The 13207-nt window shown below is 37.2% G+C and overlaps 1 protein-coding gene across 1 annotated transcript in view; it reads right to left on the minus strand.

The window, feature by feature from the left end:
• The window catches only part of LOC146145720 (ATP-binding cassette sub-family A member 2-like), a 43865-nt gene that overhangs the window by 16186 nt on the left and 14472 nt on the right, over positions 1 to 13207 (minus strand). The window contains exons 16-32 of the mRNA XM_083390385.1: positions 12381 to 12532; positions 11715 to 11839; positions 11344 to 11458; positions 9855 to 10045; positions 9423 to 9573; positions 8674 to 8805; positions 7566 to 7682; positions 6875 to 7039; positions 5801 to 5924; positions 5169 to 5329; positions 4104 to 4233; positions 3728 to 3883; positions 3085 to 3191; positions 2539 to 2609; positions 1786 to 1998; positions 675 to 1123; positions 52 to 197 (exon numbers count right to left, since the gene is read on the minus strand). Of these exons, the coding sequence (XP_083246511.1) occupies positions 52 to 197; positions 675 to 1123; positions 1786 to 1998; positions 2539 to 2609; positions 3085 to 3191; positions 3728 to 3883; positions 4104 to 4233; positions 5169 to 5329; positions 5801 to 5924; positions 6875 to 7039; positions 7566 to 7682; positions 8674 to 8805; positions 9423 to 9573; positions 9855 to 10045; positions 11344 to 11458; positions 11715 to 11839; positions 12381 to 12532 (2705 nt within the window). The remainder of the gene's footprint in view (positions 1 to 51; positions 198 to 674; positions 1124 to 1785; positions 1999 to 2538; positions 2610 to 3084; positions 3192 to 3727; positions 3884 to 4103; positions 4234 to 5168; positions 5330 to 5800; positions 5925 to 6874; positions 7040 to 7565; positions 7683 to 8673; positions 8806 to 9422; positions 9574 to 9854; positions 10046 to 11343; positions 11459 to 11714; positions 11840 to 12380; positions 12533 to 13207) is intronic.

Below are 13207 nucleotides of genomic sequence, written 5' to 3' on the forward strand. Positions count from 1 at the left end.
GCAGCTGTAGTGTAAACGGGCCTTAAGTGGTTATCAAACTCGTAATAGCACCTGAATGATCCTCAGGTTGCGCACAAGAGGTGTCAGTTCGTAACTTCCCTTTCCTTCGCTGTTTCCGCCCAAATCCAGCAACGGGACATCGTCATCGACGTCAACATTATCACCAATATTATCGTCGGGAACAGGATCGCGTGGCACTAAAACAGGTATTTGGGTTGAAATGTTTTTGTTGTTGTTAGTATTTAGGCAACTGTTGGCAATGACGTATTCTGATTTAGACTAAAAGACAATTGTAAAACTTTTAAAATCACGGAGAAATAAGTGAGACATTTAAAAAAATGACGTGTTAATTCTGGTCTGTTAACCTGAAACACATGCTATTTTAATTTAATATTTATTAAATTGTGTTTAAGTAGAGTCATATAAGTAAGTTTTTTCGACAATTAGGAACAGGATGGCATAATCAAAAACAGATTGTAGTAATAAAAATTTATTGAAGCATTTAGAAATGCTGTTATGGGGTGTTAACTTTGGGTTTGTTCATCTGTAATTTATCCATAGTTTTAAATAAAAAATCATTACATTCGTTTAGGAGGCCAGAAAAGTTAATAAAACGCTGCACAATTTTATGAACGTACCTGTTGCCTCGGGCCTCGTCGCAGTGTCGGTTGCACCAGTAACAGTCGCTTCGGAAAACGACGATTGACCAAACACCATTTCCAAGAGACGAGATTCGTCCTCCGCGGGTTGCGCCTGCCCACTAGCGGCGACTGTTTCCTCCGCGGTGTCGACACAAGGGGCGCTGTTTAGCCACTCGAGCGCCGTGTCCGTTGCAACAGGTTCCAAGGGTCCTGGATTCGAATCCCAGGCCGCCGCTTGGTCGTGACTCGAAGTCGGGGCAAGGTCTATAAGCGGCACGTCGTCCACGTCATCGCCCGAACCGAACAGCTTGTGCGGAGTGACGCCATGGCGTGTTGACGTCATAGCGGGGGAGCTATTGGAGCTGGTTGATGGACAGGAAGTGTCTGGTTCGAAGTTACTGCTGCCGGGAAATGAAGAGGAACTTTGCATCTTGGCGTGTTTCAGACGCTCTCGTTCGCTGTAGCTGTCCTCGCTCTCCCACCTAAGACAATATGAATTGCATTCATGTTTATGGAGTTCGCAGTGTTCGTGTTAAGATTAACAGTGGGTTTGTTAAAGCGCACTTTGATGTAAATGCTTCGTGACCTATTTAATTGTGTAAATATTGGATTAAATTCCTATACAGTGATACAGAGAAGTATCGGTCGGTTTTCAATTACCAAACAATATTTAATCGCGTGCATTAAAAAGAAAAAAATTCTAATTTCGCAGTTTTTCCAAAAAGTTTGTGGCAACTCTGCTAAAGAAACGATATTTTCATCCTTACACAGGTAACATAGCTCTACATTAGGAAATGCTGGCAGTAACAAATAAGCAAAATATTAAAGAACAAACAAAAAGGTCAGGAGAGGATCACAATTCGGATTGTAAAGCTTAAAAAAAGAAACGATTACAAGGAATTTATAGAAATACCAAAAAAAAAAATCTAAAAAAAATAGAAATTAAATATTTATTTATAAAATTAAAACTTAAAATTAAATAGATAACTAAAATATTTCAAAATAATAAGAGAGAAACAGTCAGAAGAGTAGCCGTGTTTTCCTAGGGGGAGTTGCTAAAGTTAAAACTATAAGGAACGTATAAATTTATACAAAAAATTCCCAAAAATACACAGACAGGAAGATACAATGACCAAGGCCTCACTTTGACTTGTCGTCAACTTTCAGGAAGACCGACTCGAGAGTTGTGTCGTTAAGTCCGTATCCCTGGACTTCCAGTTCTTCCATGCGATCCGGAAGACGGTCGAAGAGTCGCTGGAAGCATCCCTTCCTCACAGACTCCAACGGGAGCTGGAAGGATATTTGGGCGGAAGAAGAGGAGGATAGAAGAGCGGAGGGAACTTGCTCCTTAACGAACCTGGAGGAATAAGAAGACTCGAGGGTAATTCGTTTTTTCTTTGGTTTCATAGTTTTAGTACATCAATAATAATGTTGAACAAATTTGGTGTCATTAGTGGAAAATGTATACTTTAGTTGGCTTTTTTTATCATTAACTAAAAGGTAAAGGGGCAGTGGCTTCTTCTTCCAATTGGCCAAAAGGGCCAAAAGACCTGAAATTGGTTCAAGCCTTGGAAGTAGGAGCGCTCGAGTTGAACTGCGCATCGGCAGAAGGTTAACATTTTTATCTTTTTGTTTATGGTGCAACTAATGATGTTAGTGTCAGTGTAAGTAATAATTTGAGTATTTTACTTCCCTAAAAAAACCCGGAGTTACCCAGGAAAATGGCAGGATATTACCATAAGGCATCCGGTGAAAGACCCCCGTCAAAAAAATGGCGGGGAAATGGAAAAAGTAGGCCTGGAGTAGAGTTGATCGCCCATGGCGCTCGTCCCTTTAAAGTAATACTATATCAAGGAAACTTTTTTCCTAGAATTTTCCAGCATAACACATAACTTACTTTGAAACCTTTTCTTCGGATGACGTAACTTGATTGCTGACAGCGTTCGCCTCGGCAGCCAGTTGACGCTCCTGTGTACAAAAAAACGTTCCGTCAAAAGTTGAATTTCTGATTTAAACTTTGGAGCATAATGGTTGGAGGTTGTAGTAAGAATATCAAAGCCCATACAGAAGTAGGTATCATTCTGAACGTTTCGAATATATCTTTATATCAAAATTATACCTAATTTTTATGGGCTTTGATTAACACTGATTTTGTGGACCTGTTTTTTTTTTTTTTTTGGGCAAATGCCCTGAACTTTTCAGTAGTATTATTCTAACCCAGAGGGGGGGGGCTAAACTACAGTCGGATGATTAATTCTGACGGTTAAGTGCAAAACAACCTTTCTGATCAACACTGATTTGTGAACCTGACATGGTTTGTTGCCTCCGAAGGACCCTTGTGTCTACAGAAAACCTATTAGGATCGATCCCCAAATTTTTTTAGAGAAAATACGTCAATTTTGGATAAATATTTATAAACTTGTAAAGCAACTCATAACCTTACCTTCTTGATCAAGGTCAGCATATAACCGTCTCCGTAGTTGCTCTTGAGAAAAGTCGAGCTTCCAACGCATCGAAGTCGGCCGCTCGACAAAATGGCGATTCGGTCACCTGTAAGCAAAGGCATATCGTTTCATTGTGACGTCATAGAGTAAAGTTAGTTTGAAAAATGCACGCATGTAAACTTGTCAAATAAGCACTTTACATAGCAGTAAACGTACTTGCGACAAACGCTATAATAAGACGACATAGCTGCATAATTAACAACAGCAGGTCTGCTGCTAAAACTAATTGCTTTTGCATAATTGGTAATTAAACGTACAAGGGTCTTAGTCAGAGCCAAATCGAATAACAAATCGCTTTTGCGAAGTAAATGTTTGTTGTGTAGTTACGAGGTAAATCTTTTTTTGACAGAAACCAAAGTATGAATTTAAAAAAATGGAACGACTCTTCAAGTAAAAATGAAGGTGTATTCTAGCAGTGTTTTTAGTACAATTGGCCAGCAGTTGTAGGAAAAAGGCAAAATGAACTGCACTGTACAAGTAGGTATCACTTTAAACGTTTTGAATATCTTCATAAATAGTAACCATGTATTTACTAAATGGCCTTTCTTACATTACATCAAAATATCAAACGCTCTTATATACCAAGGAGGTCTGCTTCGTCCATGTGATGAGTTGAGAGCAGAATGGTTCTCCCCTCCTTGTATTTTATGATCAGATCCCAAATGGCTCTTCTAGCGTACGGGTCCACTCCCGCCGTTGGCTCGTCCAGAATCACGGTTCTACTCCCTCCAACAAAAGCTAGACGAAAAAAGACGCTTGCATAAATATTTGCACCTTACGACTTTCATCTTGCGAAAAGTCACTCTGATTTATTCTAAGCAAAATTTCCGACAACAAAAAAATCCTTACCGAGCTCGGAAAAAGTATTTTATTTTAAACTTGTTAAAAACAAAATATCAGCTAAATCGATATATTTTATTTATAGGGATCTTGCAATTGAAATTTTTAATTTGTTTACCGATTGCGACAGACAGTTTTCTTTTCATTCCACCAGAGAGCGTTTCAACCTTAGCGTTGCGTTTCGATTCGAGACCGATGTCTTTGAGAAACTGATCCATTTCACTGGAGATAAGTTTCGCCCGCACTCCCTGTAAATTGTAAAACAAAATACTGAAATTCGTATATTTTAAAAGTAAAATTTTTTGAAAATTTAATATTAGTATTAGACGTACACCGAAAGCCATTGCAGAGTGCAGACTCACCGAATCTGTTGATCTATAATGCAAGCAGGACAGGCTAGAAAAACAACTAGCCTGCAGTGAGGTTTCAACTCACGACCTCCGGTCAAGCCAGGACCGTCGCTCTACCACCTGAGCTATGCAGGCTCAGAGAGGAGCGAGTCGAGAAACAACCATGCACCAATGGTTGAAAAAAGCAGCTTCAGAAGGGCAAGATCTCAGTTATTAAACACACTGTGTGTGCATGTTTCATTTATAGTATTAGACGTATCAGCAATTGGGTTTATTCCGAAGCCGACGCCCGATATTTTAGGCCTAAAATACCGCGATCGGAAACTAAATTACGTCATTATTATGGTCAAACATTGATCAAAATAATTAGTGCGATATTTCTTTGATTTTGCGTAAGAAATCCTGTTTATCTTTGCTTTTTTTGTACAATTTTCTCAGAAATATACCTTTCAGGGTAGAAACTCAATGTTGGATCACAAAACAAAATTAATTTTGTATCATTAATATTTTGGTAGGTGCAAGTGGCCGATATTATCACATATGCCTAACTAGCAAAATGTTTTAATATTTCTTTATCGGGCGTGGGAAAAACAATTTGATTTTTTTTATTTTTTTGAAAAAATAAGCGGACTTTCCAATGCAAAAAATATTTTTTATTTTGAAATTATAACGCTGCATGTCACCTAAAGTAAAGTCAATTATGTAAAATATGCCAGAATTTAGGCTCAAAATTAGCATTAAGTACATTTCCTGAGTTCTGTGGCACTGTATTGACAATCCGTTAAAAACGCGTCGGTTGCCTAATTTCAACGTATTTAAAACACCAAAACTACCTTGAGTCTTGCGTAGAACCAGAGATGTTCCTGCACAGTGAGTACGTCGAACAGTACGTTGTGCTGTGGGCACATCCCAAGGCTTCTGCGAATCTCGAGCATCGAGCTACGAATGTCGCAGCCGTATATGAAGGCGGTGCCAGATGTGGGGGGTATAAGACCTGTGCAGGGAGTGAAAATATGCTATAAAATCTTTTCAGGGGTCGAAAAATTATTTTCAATTTGGATATGGTTTGAAAAAGCGTGTGAAAATCTGTGCACGAGCCAATATATATATTGTGTAAAATCTGTACACTGGTCAAAATATTTTAAACAAACCTGTACGTGGGATTACAATACTGTTCAAAAAATAACACAGTGGTCGAAATATCGCGCAGAAATAAAATAAAAAATTGCATGGGTCTGGTTTAAATACTATGTAAAAAGAAATGTAGGGTAAAAATTTGTCTACAAATCGGGAAAATTTGACCCCAAGGTTGAGTTCAAAACAATCGGATTTTTTTCACACTGACCTGGTCGTAATCGATGTGTCGGCATGTTTTAATTAAAGTGCTGCTGGCATTAAATGACAAAACTTCGTTCTTTTTTAAGAAAAATTACAAGAAGTCGGCGGTTGAGTTTTATTCACTGACCTGTTAGTATGGACATGGTGGTTGTCTTGCCAGCTCCGTTGTGGCCCAGAAACGAGGTGATCTGATCTTCGTAAAGGTTCAGGGACAACTTGTTCAACGCTTTCTTCTTGCCGCGTTTGTATTTCTACATGGAAACGCATCGATGTTGTGGTTTAATTCAACTTTCATCAACGCGTATACTTTTACCGTACTTGGCAAAGCTTCATTGATGTATGCTTACGTGCTTTAGCGTTGGAAAGCGTGAGGGCTTTATTTTAAATAGGCAATTTATAAATACACTAAATAAATATGCTGTTGCTACCAGGAATAGTATATTTATAATAGATTCCTCTGGCATATATTTCTTTAACTAACGTTTTCGGCTTTTTACTATCCGGCAAGCCTTCGTCAGGGACTAACACACAAAGCCAAACAGGGCGCAGTAAAAATCGCACATTTTTATCTCCTTTTTTCCTTGTGTGATTTTACTTTGCGCCCTGTTTGGCTTTGTGTGTTAGTCCCTGACGAAGGCTTGCCGGATAGTAAGCCGAAACGTTGGTTGAAGAAATATATGCCAGAGGAACCTATTTTAAATTATAAATACACTGTTGCCGACAGGCAGTGTTTCAATTGTAAAATTGTTCTTTCGGTTTTATATTAAGTACCAAGCCTATTGTATCGCAAAACCGACACTTGGCACCGGATATCGGCCCCGATCCGATATTATCGGACGCCGTTTAAGCCATCTGAACATTATAAAAATCGAAAACTTCCGCAAAAGATTTTTCAAAAGAAAATTTATGGGTTTTCAAAAAATTTACAGGAGTTACATTTATATCACGAGACGTGTTTTGAATCTAATTTGTACAAAACAGTATAAATGCTATGGTCAGCACAATAACAATTAGTTTAAAAAATTGTTTACTTCGTCATTTTTGAAACACGCGACTTAACTTGGGCATGAAATAAATTTAGAGACTTCATTCAAAGAAACAAAAGACGTTTTCAATTGAAAAACAAAGACTTCTCTATAAGACAAAAAATTCGAAGACATCCAAAGCTTTTGTGGCAACCCTTTAGCCGCGCCCCACAAACCTTAGTTAGCTTTTGTATTTTCACGCCCAGCGATAATCCGAGGGGCTCGGGTTCGATCAGCGCGTCGTCATCGAAATCCATTCCCGTGCCTGTGACGTCATCTTCACGGTTGCCACAGCAACCGAAGCAGTGGGATTCTGTGCCACCGTGTCCGAGCCAATACGACTGAAAATGTATGAAGTTGTTATTATATGAACTTATTAAATTAAAAACTGAGATAAAAACAATTGTAAATCAGTGAATAAAACGTAAAAAAAAAATTAGAAAATGAACTTCTTATTGTATACGGTCTCAATATTCGATAAAATCAAATGTTTTTATCATATTCTAATTTTTCCTTTTTTATTAAATTACAAACTAAGATAAAAAAAAATTATAAATCAGTAGATTAAACGTGTTTTTTTTACGATAGTGTAATTTAAAAAATGTATTTTATGTTCGTACTAAATAAATTTTTATTATTTTTAAAATTTAAAAAATGTTACCCTCCTTATGTGGGCTTTGTTATATACATCTACTAAAATTAATTTAAGCCTGAAATTATTAAGCTCAAAACCCAAGTGATTGTGCGCTATGGAAAAATAAAGATAATTAAAAGCAGCTAGAAAGTATATTAACTATTTAAGGGGAAATTTTGAAATGTTATACAACAAAAATTTCATCAAATCAAACCAAGCCTTATTTTGCCTACCTCAGTGAATGGAAAGTACCAAGGTCTGGGCAGGCCAAACTGCCCGGGAAAGACCGCTTCGATATACCAAGTGAGGACAGCGTATAGAAAGATGTCGCCTATCATCATGTAAATCGCCTGAAATGAAGCGGTGTGCTTGTTAAACCTATGCGGTTTTAACTAAAGGGTTTACTTTTTGATAATGAATTTCAAAGCCATAAAGGTCGAGTAGATCGACATCATTTTGATTAAGACGTTTGGTAATATTCAGTTAATGTGACATTACTTGTAGAAGAGTTCGTATCAAAACGCTTTATTTAAGATGATGTCAATCTACTCTACCTTATTGGCTTTGAAATTCATTATCAAGCTACATTACAGATCCGTGCATATTGTACCCAGGTTTGAGAACATTTTGTGCGGCGCGTGTCAAGTTTGAACTTTCAAATAACTAATCTCCTTTAGCGCCTCATATGTCTAAGTATTTAGGTAAACTATACTCGGATCTGTAATGGAGCAAATGAATGTCAAGTCTACAAAAAGCGAATAAAACAACGACAACTTCTAAAAAAGTTTCGCTCCGAATGATAAGAATTGCGTTCCACATTTTATAAGTGAGGTTCAACAGATTTCAGTCAAATTAACTGTTACGTGTTTATCAACACGTTAAACACCCAAATTAATTAATTGCCAAAAGCCAAATCTTAGAGTTCATTAAGTGATTTTACGATGTGACAAATAGGGTTTTAGATTGCGCGTTTCAGGAACGTCGCACATTATTAGTGAACCATTGTGGAATTTTGCAAGTTGGCCCTGCTTTACATGGCGCTTTTTACGTGTTTATCAACACGTTAAACATTAACTAAATAGGATACAAGTGCGTATCTCTTAAGTCACTCACTGTTTGAGAAATACTGATCTAAAGTAAGAGTTGTTATAGTTTACCCCCGCCAATTTAAAAACTATAGATAAAATATTGAACCTCAGTTATAATTATCTGAACATGTTGTAATAAGAACTCTATACTAGGGATGTTCGATATTATCGCATTACCATGCTCAAACACGCAAAATAGATCAAATTAAGGTAGTAAATTTTGACAAGCTAAGTGTTTAATGTAGAAGCATACCTGTATAAGACTGAATGTGTCGCCTTCAACAGGGGTCAGTGCTATGTTGTCCCACTGAATCCCGTACCCTGAAAGCTCGTACATGGCGAAATACTTGGCTCCCAGGCCGAAGGCAGTAGTCGAAAGAAGCGACTGCAAACAGAAATGATGTGGCTTGGTTAACTTGTGTAAAACACGTTATTTAAAAAAAGGCGTTAGAAAAGTGCCTTCACGTGTTTTTACAGTGAGATGTAAAAACCTTGAGCTTCAAGTTGATTTCCATAAAGCGAACAGGTAATTTAACTTGTTGTTTTTTTGGGGGGGGGCTATAATCTAATACTGAAAAAGGAGTAGCACAGCAGGCAATTTTTATTATACACTAAATGAAATTTGCATTCAGCGCAGTTCTTTTTCATGTCTATGGAGAGGGTTATCCATTATTTTTTGAAGATTATTTTGTCAGGATTGGCAAAGTGTTGGTCATCAGAGTTTAAAATATCAATAAATAACTTGAACATTCAATTTAGAACGAACTTAACATTTTTGATTTTATACCTTGGTAAAATAGTCCTTTGTAAGTTTTGACAAAAAACACACTAACAAAAAATATATAAATAAACAATAAAATAAATAAGAAAAAAATAAAACGTGAGAAAAATGCTTTTACTATTTTTAAAGTAAAATGTAAGAAAACCTTAAGCTTGGATTTTTCTACAAAGTGGAAACTTTGTTCTTGATTTACTCTTATACAAGAATGGAATGAAACTTACCGAAAATATTTTGGCGTAGACGGGCACGGTGTTATGCAGCACAAACTCTTGTATGGTGATATAGGCGAATGGAAGGTAAGTCATGAAGTAGATGATCCCGCTACAAGCTGACGCCACCTTTGCCTTAGAGAAGATAACGCTCAGAAGAAAGCTGGATACAAAAATTCGCGTTAGAACTACACTAGCAATGATGGTATTACATACAGTGCTTTTTATTTAACACAAAAAGGTAAAATTGTGTTCCCAAATTTGTAACTCACCAGCCGACACAACTTCGGTTTCAACTCAGCAGAACAATACAACTTTAATTTAACTTACCAAAACAATACAAATTCGGTTAGAAACCACCAAAACAATCTAATTTTGGTTTCCAATCACCAGAACAATATTATTTTGGTTGCAACTCACCAAAAAAAATTGGTTTTAACTCACCAGAACATGATGGTTGCTGCTGCGTAGACAGAAAAGAAGAGCCAAGTAATGAAGAGGTTGCTGGTGCCGAGAACGTTGCCAAACTTAAGGATAAGAGCGATTGTGGTGACCGAGATTTGGAGTTGGAGGAAAGTCGAGATGAACCAGGCGAGCCAGTGGACGCCGTTCGACAAACCCATGATCTTCATCACCTAGATTAAACAAAGGAGGTGATTTTAAGTTATTATAACCCGCATTTTTTTGTTATATGGTATACAGTCAAGCCAGTGGACGCTGTTCGACAAACTCATAGGAAATATTTTCGTGTCCCATCGCAGTGTTTCTTAACCTTTGCATGGCGACCAAAAGTTGGGTCGCAGTTTGATTCCGATAGACCGCGGACTGCTGTAACTTCATAAAGTTAGATTTATTTAGATTGGCTCACAGCAAGGTTGCTCCACACTTTAAGAAAACTGTGGGAGAAATACGCAGAGATGGCTCATATTAGTTAAATTTTAATTTATAGAAGTGGTGCCTTAAGTTTTGTTTCTTGACCTAGTCTAACATGTTTTAATTAAAAATATTTTTCGCAAAAAAAGATTCTTTTAACGCAGTGGTTCTCAATCTTTTTTCACCGCGTACCACCTCGAGCGTCTATGGCAGTGTTTCTTAACCTTTTTTACTTGGGGGCGCACATAGAAACATATGAAAACGTGGCGGCGCACCTTGCGAGCGAAGGGAGCGCGAAATTTTTGAGGTGTACCGATATTTCTCTTAAATTGCTTGCATTTTTGTATTATATGGGTTTTATAGTTGCATATTTTTAAAGGGACTTCCAGCCTTTGAAAAAAAAAACATTATTTTGTCCGTTAAAGTCTTATTCGGATTAATTTTGGAATGATTTCGACATTTTTTCCTTTCGCTCGCGGCGCACCAAGCAGCCTTCCATGGCGCACCGGTTGAGAAACGCTGGTCTATGGTCTTGTTGCGTACCAACCAATTATCGAAAAACTCAATTTTACTCAAAATGTATATAGGGTTATTAACAGGGGCGGATTAGCTAATTAGTTAGCCCGGTAATTTCGAAACAAATCTGGCCCACTAATCTTGAAAAAGTTTTCCTCTTTTAACTTTGCAAGATACTCAAGTTTTGTGATTCTTTGTTGTTTTTCTATGATGTCATAAAATAGATTTGCATAGATCTTCCGGAAAGATAATAATTCCTATCATTGATAAAGCTTAAAATATTTAACTATGTATAGTTTATCACAATAGAAAAAAATGCTAAGCTTTTTCGTAAAATTGTACTTTTATTTAAAAACATGCTGCGTACCACCCAAAAATTACTTCTAAATTACACAGGTTGAGAACCACTGTTTAAACGCATACATTACTAGCGATGACTTGGCTTGTCATTTACTTGTAATGGCAATTTTTACGAAAAAAGATTGACTTTTTAGTAATTTCAAAATGACTTGTTTAGAACCGCATAAAACATACTCTACTCTACCTCTTTTAATCTACGCTCCTTCTCATATACGATATGTTGCACGAGCATTGCCACGGTGTACACCCAGGACAGGATCATGGCGAGGGGCATAATGTGCTCCAGGTCCATCGAAAACCTAAAACCCACAAGATAATACAGTCAGCTTCATATTTTGTTTGCTGGATTATAAAAAAGAGATAAAAAATAATAGCGTATCAATTGAAACATTTAAAGTCAGTAAAAAACCCAGATTTGTTCACCGTTATTGTTATTAAATCTCAACCAGTCAAAAAACTTTTTTTTTCAGTTAAAAAACTTTTTAAGCACTAAGCAGGAAAGCCATAGACTAGCGACAATATGATTAGTAAGGTAAAATTTCTACATAAGCTTACACGTCGAACCGGTAGCAGGGGTAAGGCATCTCATGCATGTAAGCACCAGGACTGACCACATCATGACCAACCATCTCCCAGATGATGGAGCGTTCGATCACGTCTTGAAGCCACACAAACCCGAACTGAACGTGTAAAAGGTAAAAGGTTATAGCCTGTGATTAGGACAGCGGAGTCGGAGACAGATACTGGACTATGAATAATATAAGATAAAAGTATATTTGTTGCTACAATGCGAACACAGTAGAAAAGCATCAACGAAGAACCATACAACGGTTATCGAGTGAGTTGGACCTAAAGCTATAAGGAATTCAGGTTATAACAATGGATAAAAAATAGCAACACCAAAAGAAGATTTAAGAAAACAAAAAATAAGGAACATTTGCAATGCAAAGTGCAGCAAAAATATGTTTGGCAAGAAATGAAACAATGAAGAACCAATCCTTATGAGACTGTTAGTGACCACTCAGATTTCAGAAAAATCTATAGAGTTATTCGAAACGTTAAAAATGCTTCCTACTTCTGTATGGGCTTTGATATTTTTACTACGTCTTACTACAACCTCCAACCATTATGCTAAAAAAACGACTAAAGTGAAAAACACGTTAACCCATTCGTAAAGGTTTGACAATGCCGAACAAGCCAAAGTAAAAAAACTCGACCTACATCGTAATATCTCAGGTCCCAGTTAAATGGGTCGGGGCGCCAGTAGGAGAGCCGTATCTGGGTGGTGTCCTGCGTGAAACTGGCGTTCTGTCGGATCTTGTATATGACGTGCTGCTTCAGATGTCCGCTCGCGTTCACGTCAAACACCAGGGCTGCATGAAAAAAAGGGTTAGGTGAATACATATATGTTTTTCAATAAAATGTCGTTAGTGAAGGTTCCTGTACTTGAAGCTATGTCGTACATTTGGCTACAAGGGCCCAAGAAGGCAGTGACTTTCAAGTATTGGTATGCGATGACTTTTCAAGTGGTACCCGATAAGCTTGTAGTTTTAATGTGAGTCAGAAAAAAACAAAAAAATATGGTATAATAGTGGCTGTCCTAAGCTACATTATCTTTGAGTCACATTCATTTGACCTATGTAATGCAAAATCTAACGCTAGCGCTGGAAGCGAGGTGTTTCAATCAATATTTTGGTTTAATTTAACAATTAGGCAAAATGTTTTTATTTTAACCAGGTGGCACGCAGAAACAGCAGAACGACAGGGGTTCTTAAACCGGGGTCCGTTGACCCCTTGGCAGTACGTGGACAACTTTTGGGAGCTCCATAATGTTCTAAATGAAATCTGAATAATTTAAAAAAATAATACGAAGTGAGCAATTAAAATATAATACGAATTTTGTAAAGAAAGGGGTTAAATTGTAACAAACGCTTTGGCACCTTTTTTTAAAAAGTATTAATGACTTTATTACAGTTTCACATTTGTATGACCAAAAACTGTAGGTTTACGAAGGTCATTTGTCTATTGACATCAATTGATGACGTCAT

Source organism: Ascidiella aspersa, chromosome 5 (assembly GCF_963924565.1).
Source record: "Ascidiella aspersa chromosome 5, kaAscAspe10.2, whole genome shotgun sequence".
In the NCBI taxonomy this organism is placed as follows: domain Eukaryota; kingdom Metazoa; phylum Chordata; class Ascidiacea; order Phlebobranchia; family Ascidiidae; genus Ascidiella; species Ascidiella aspersa.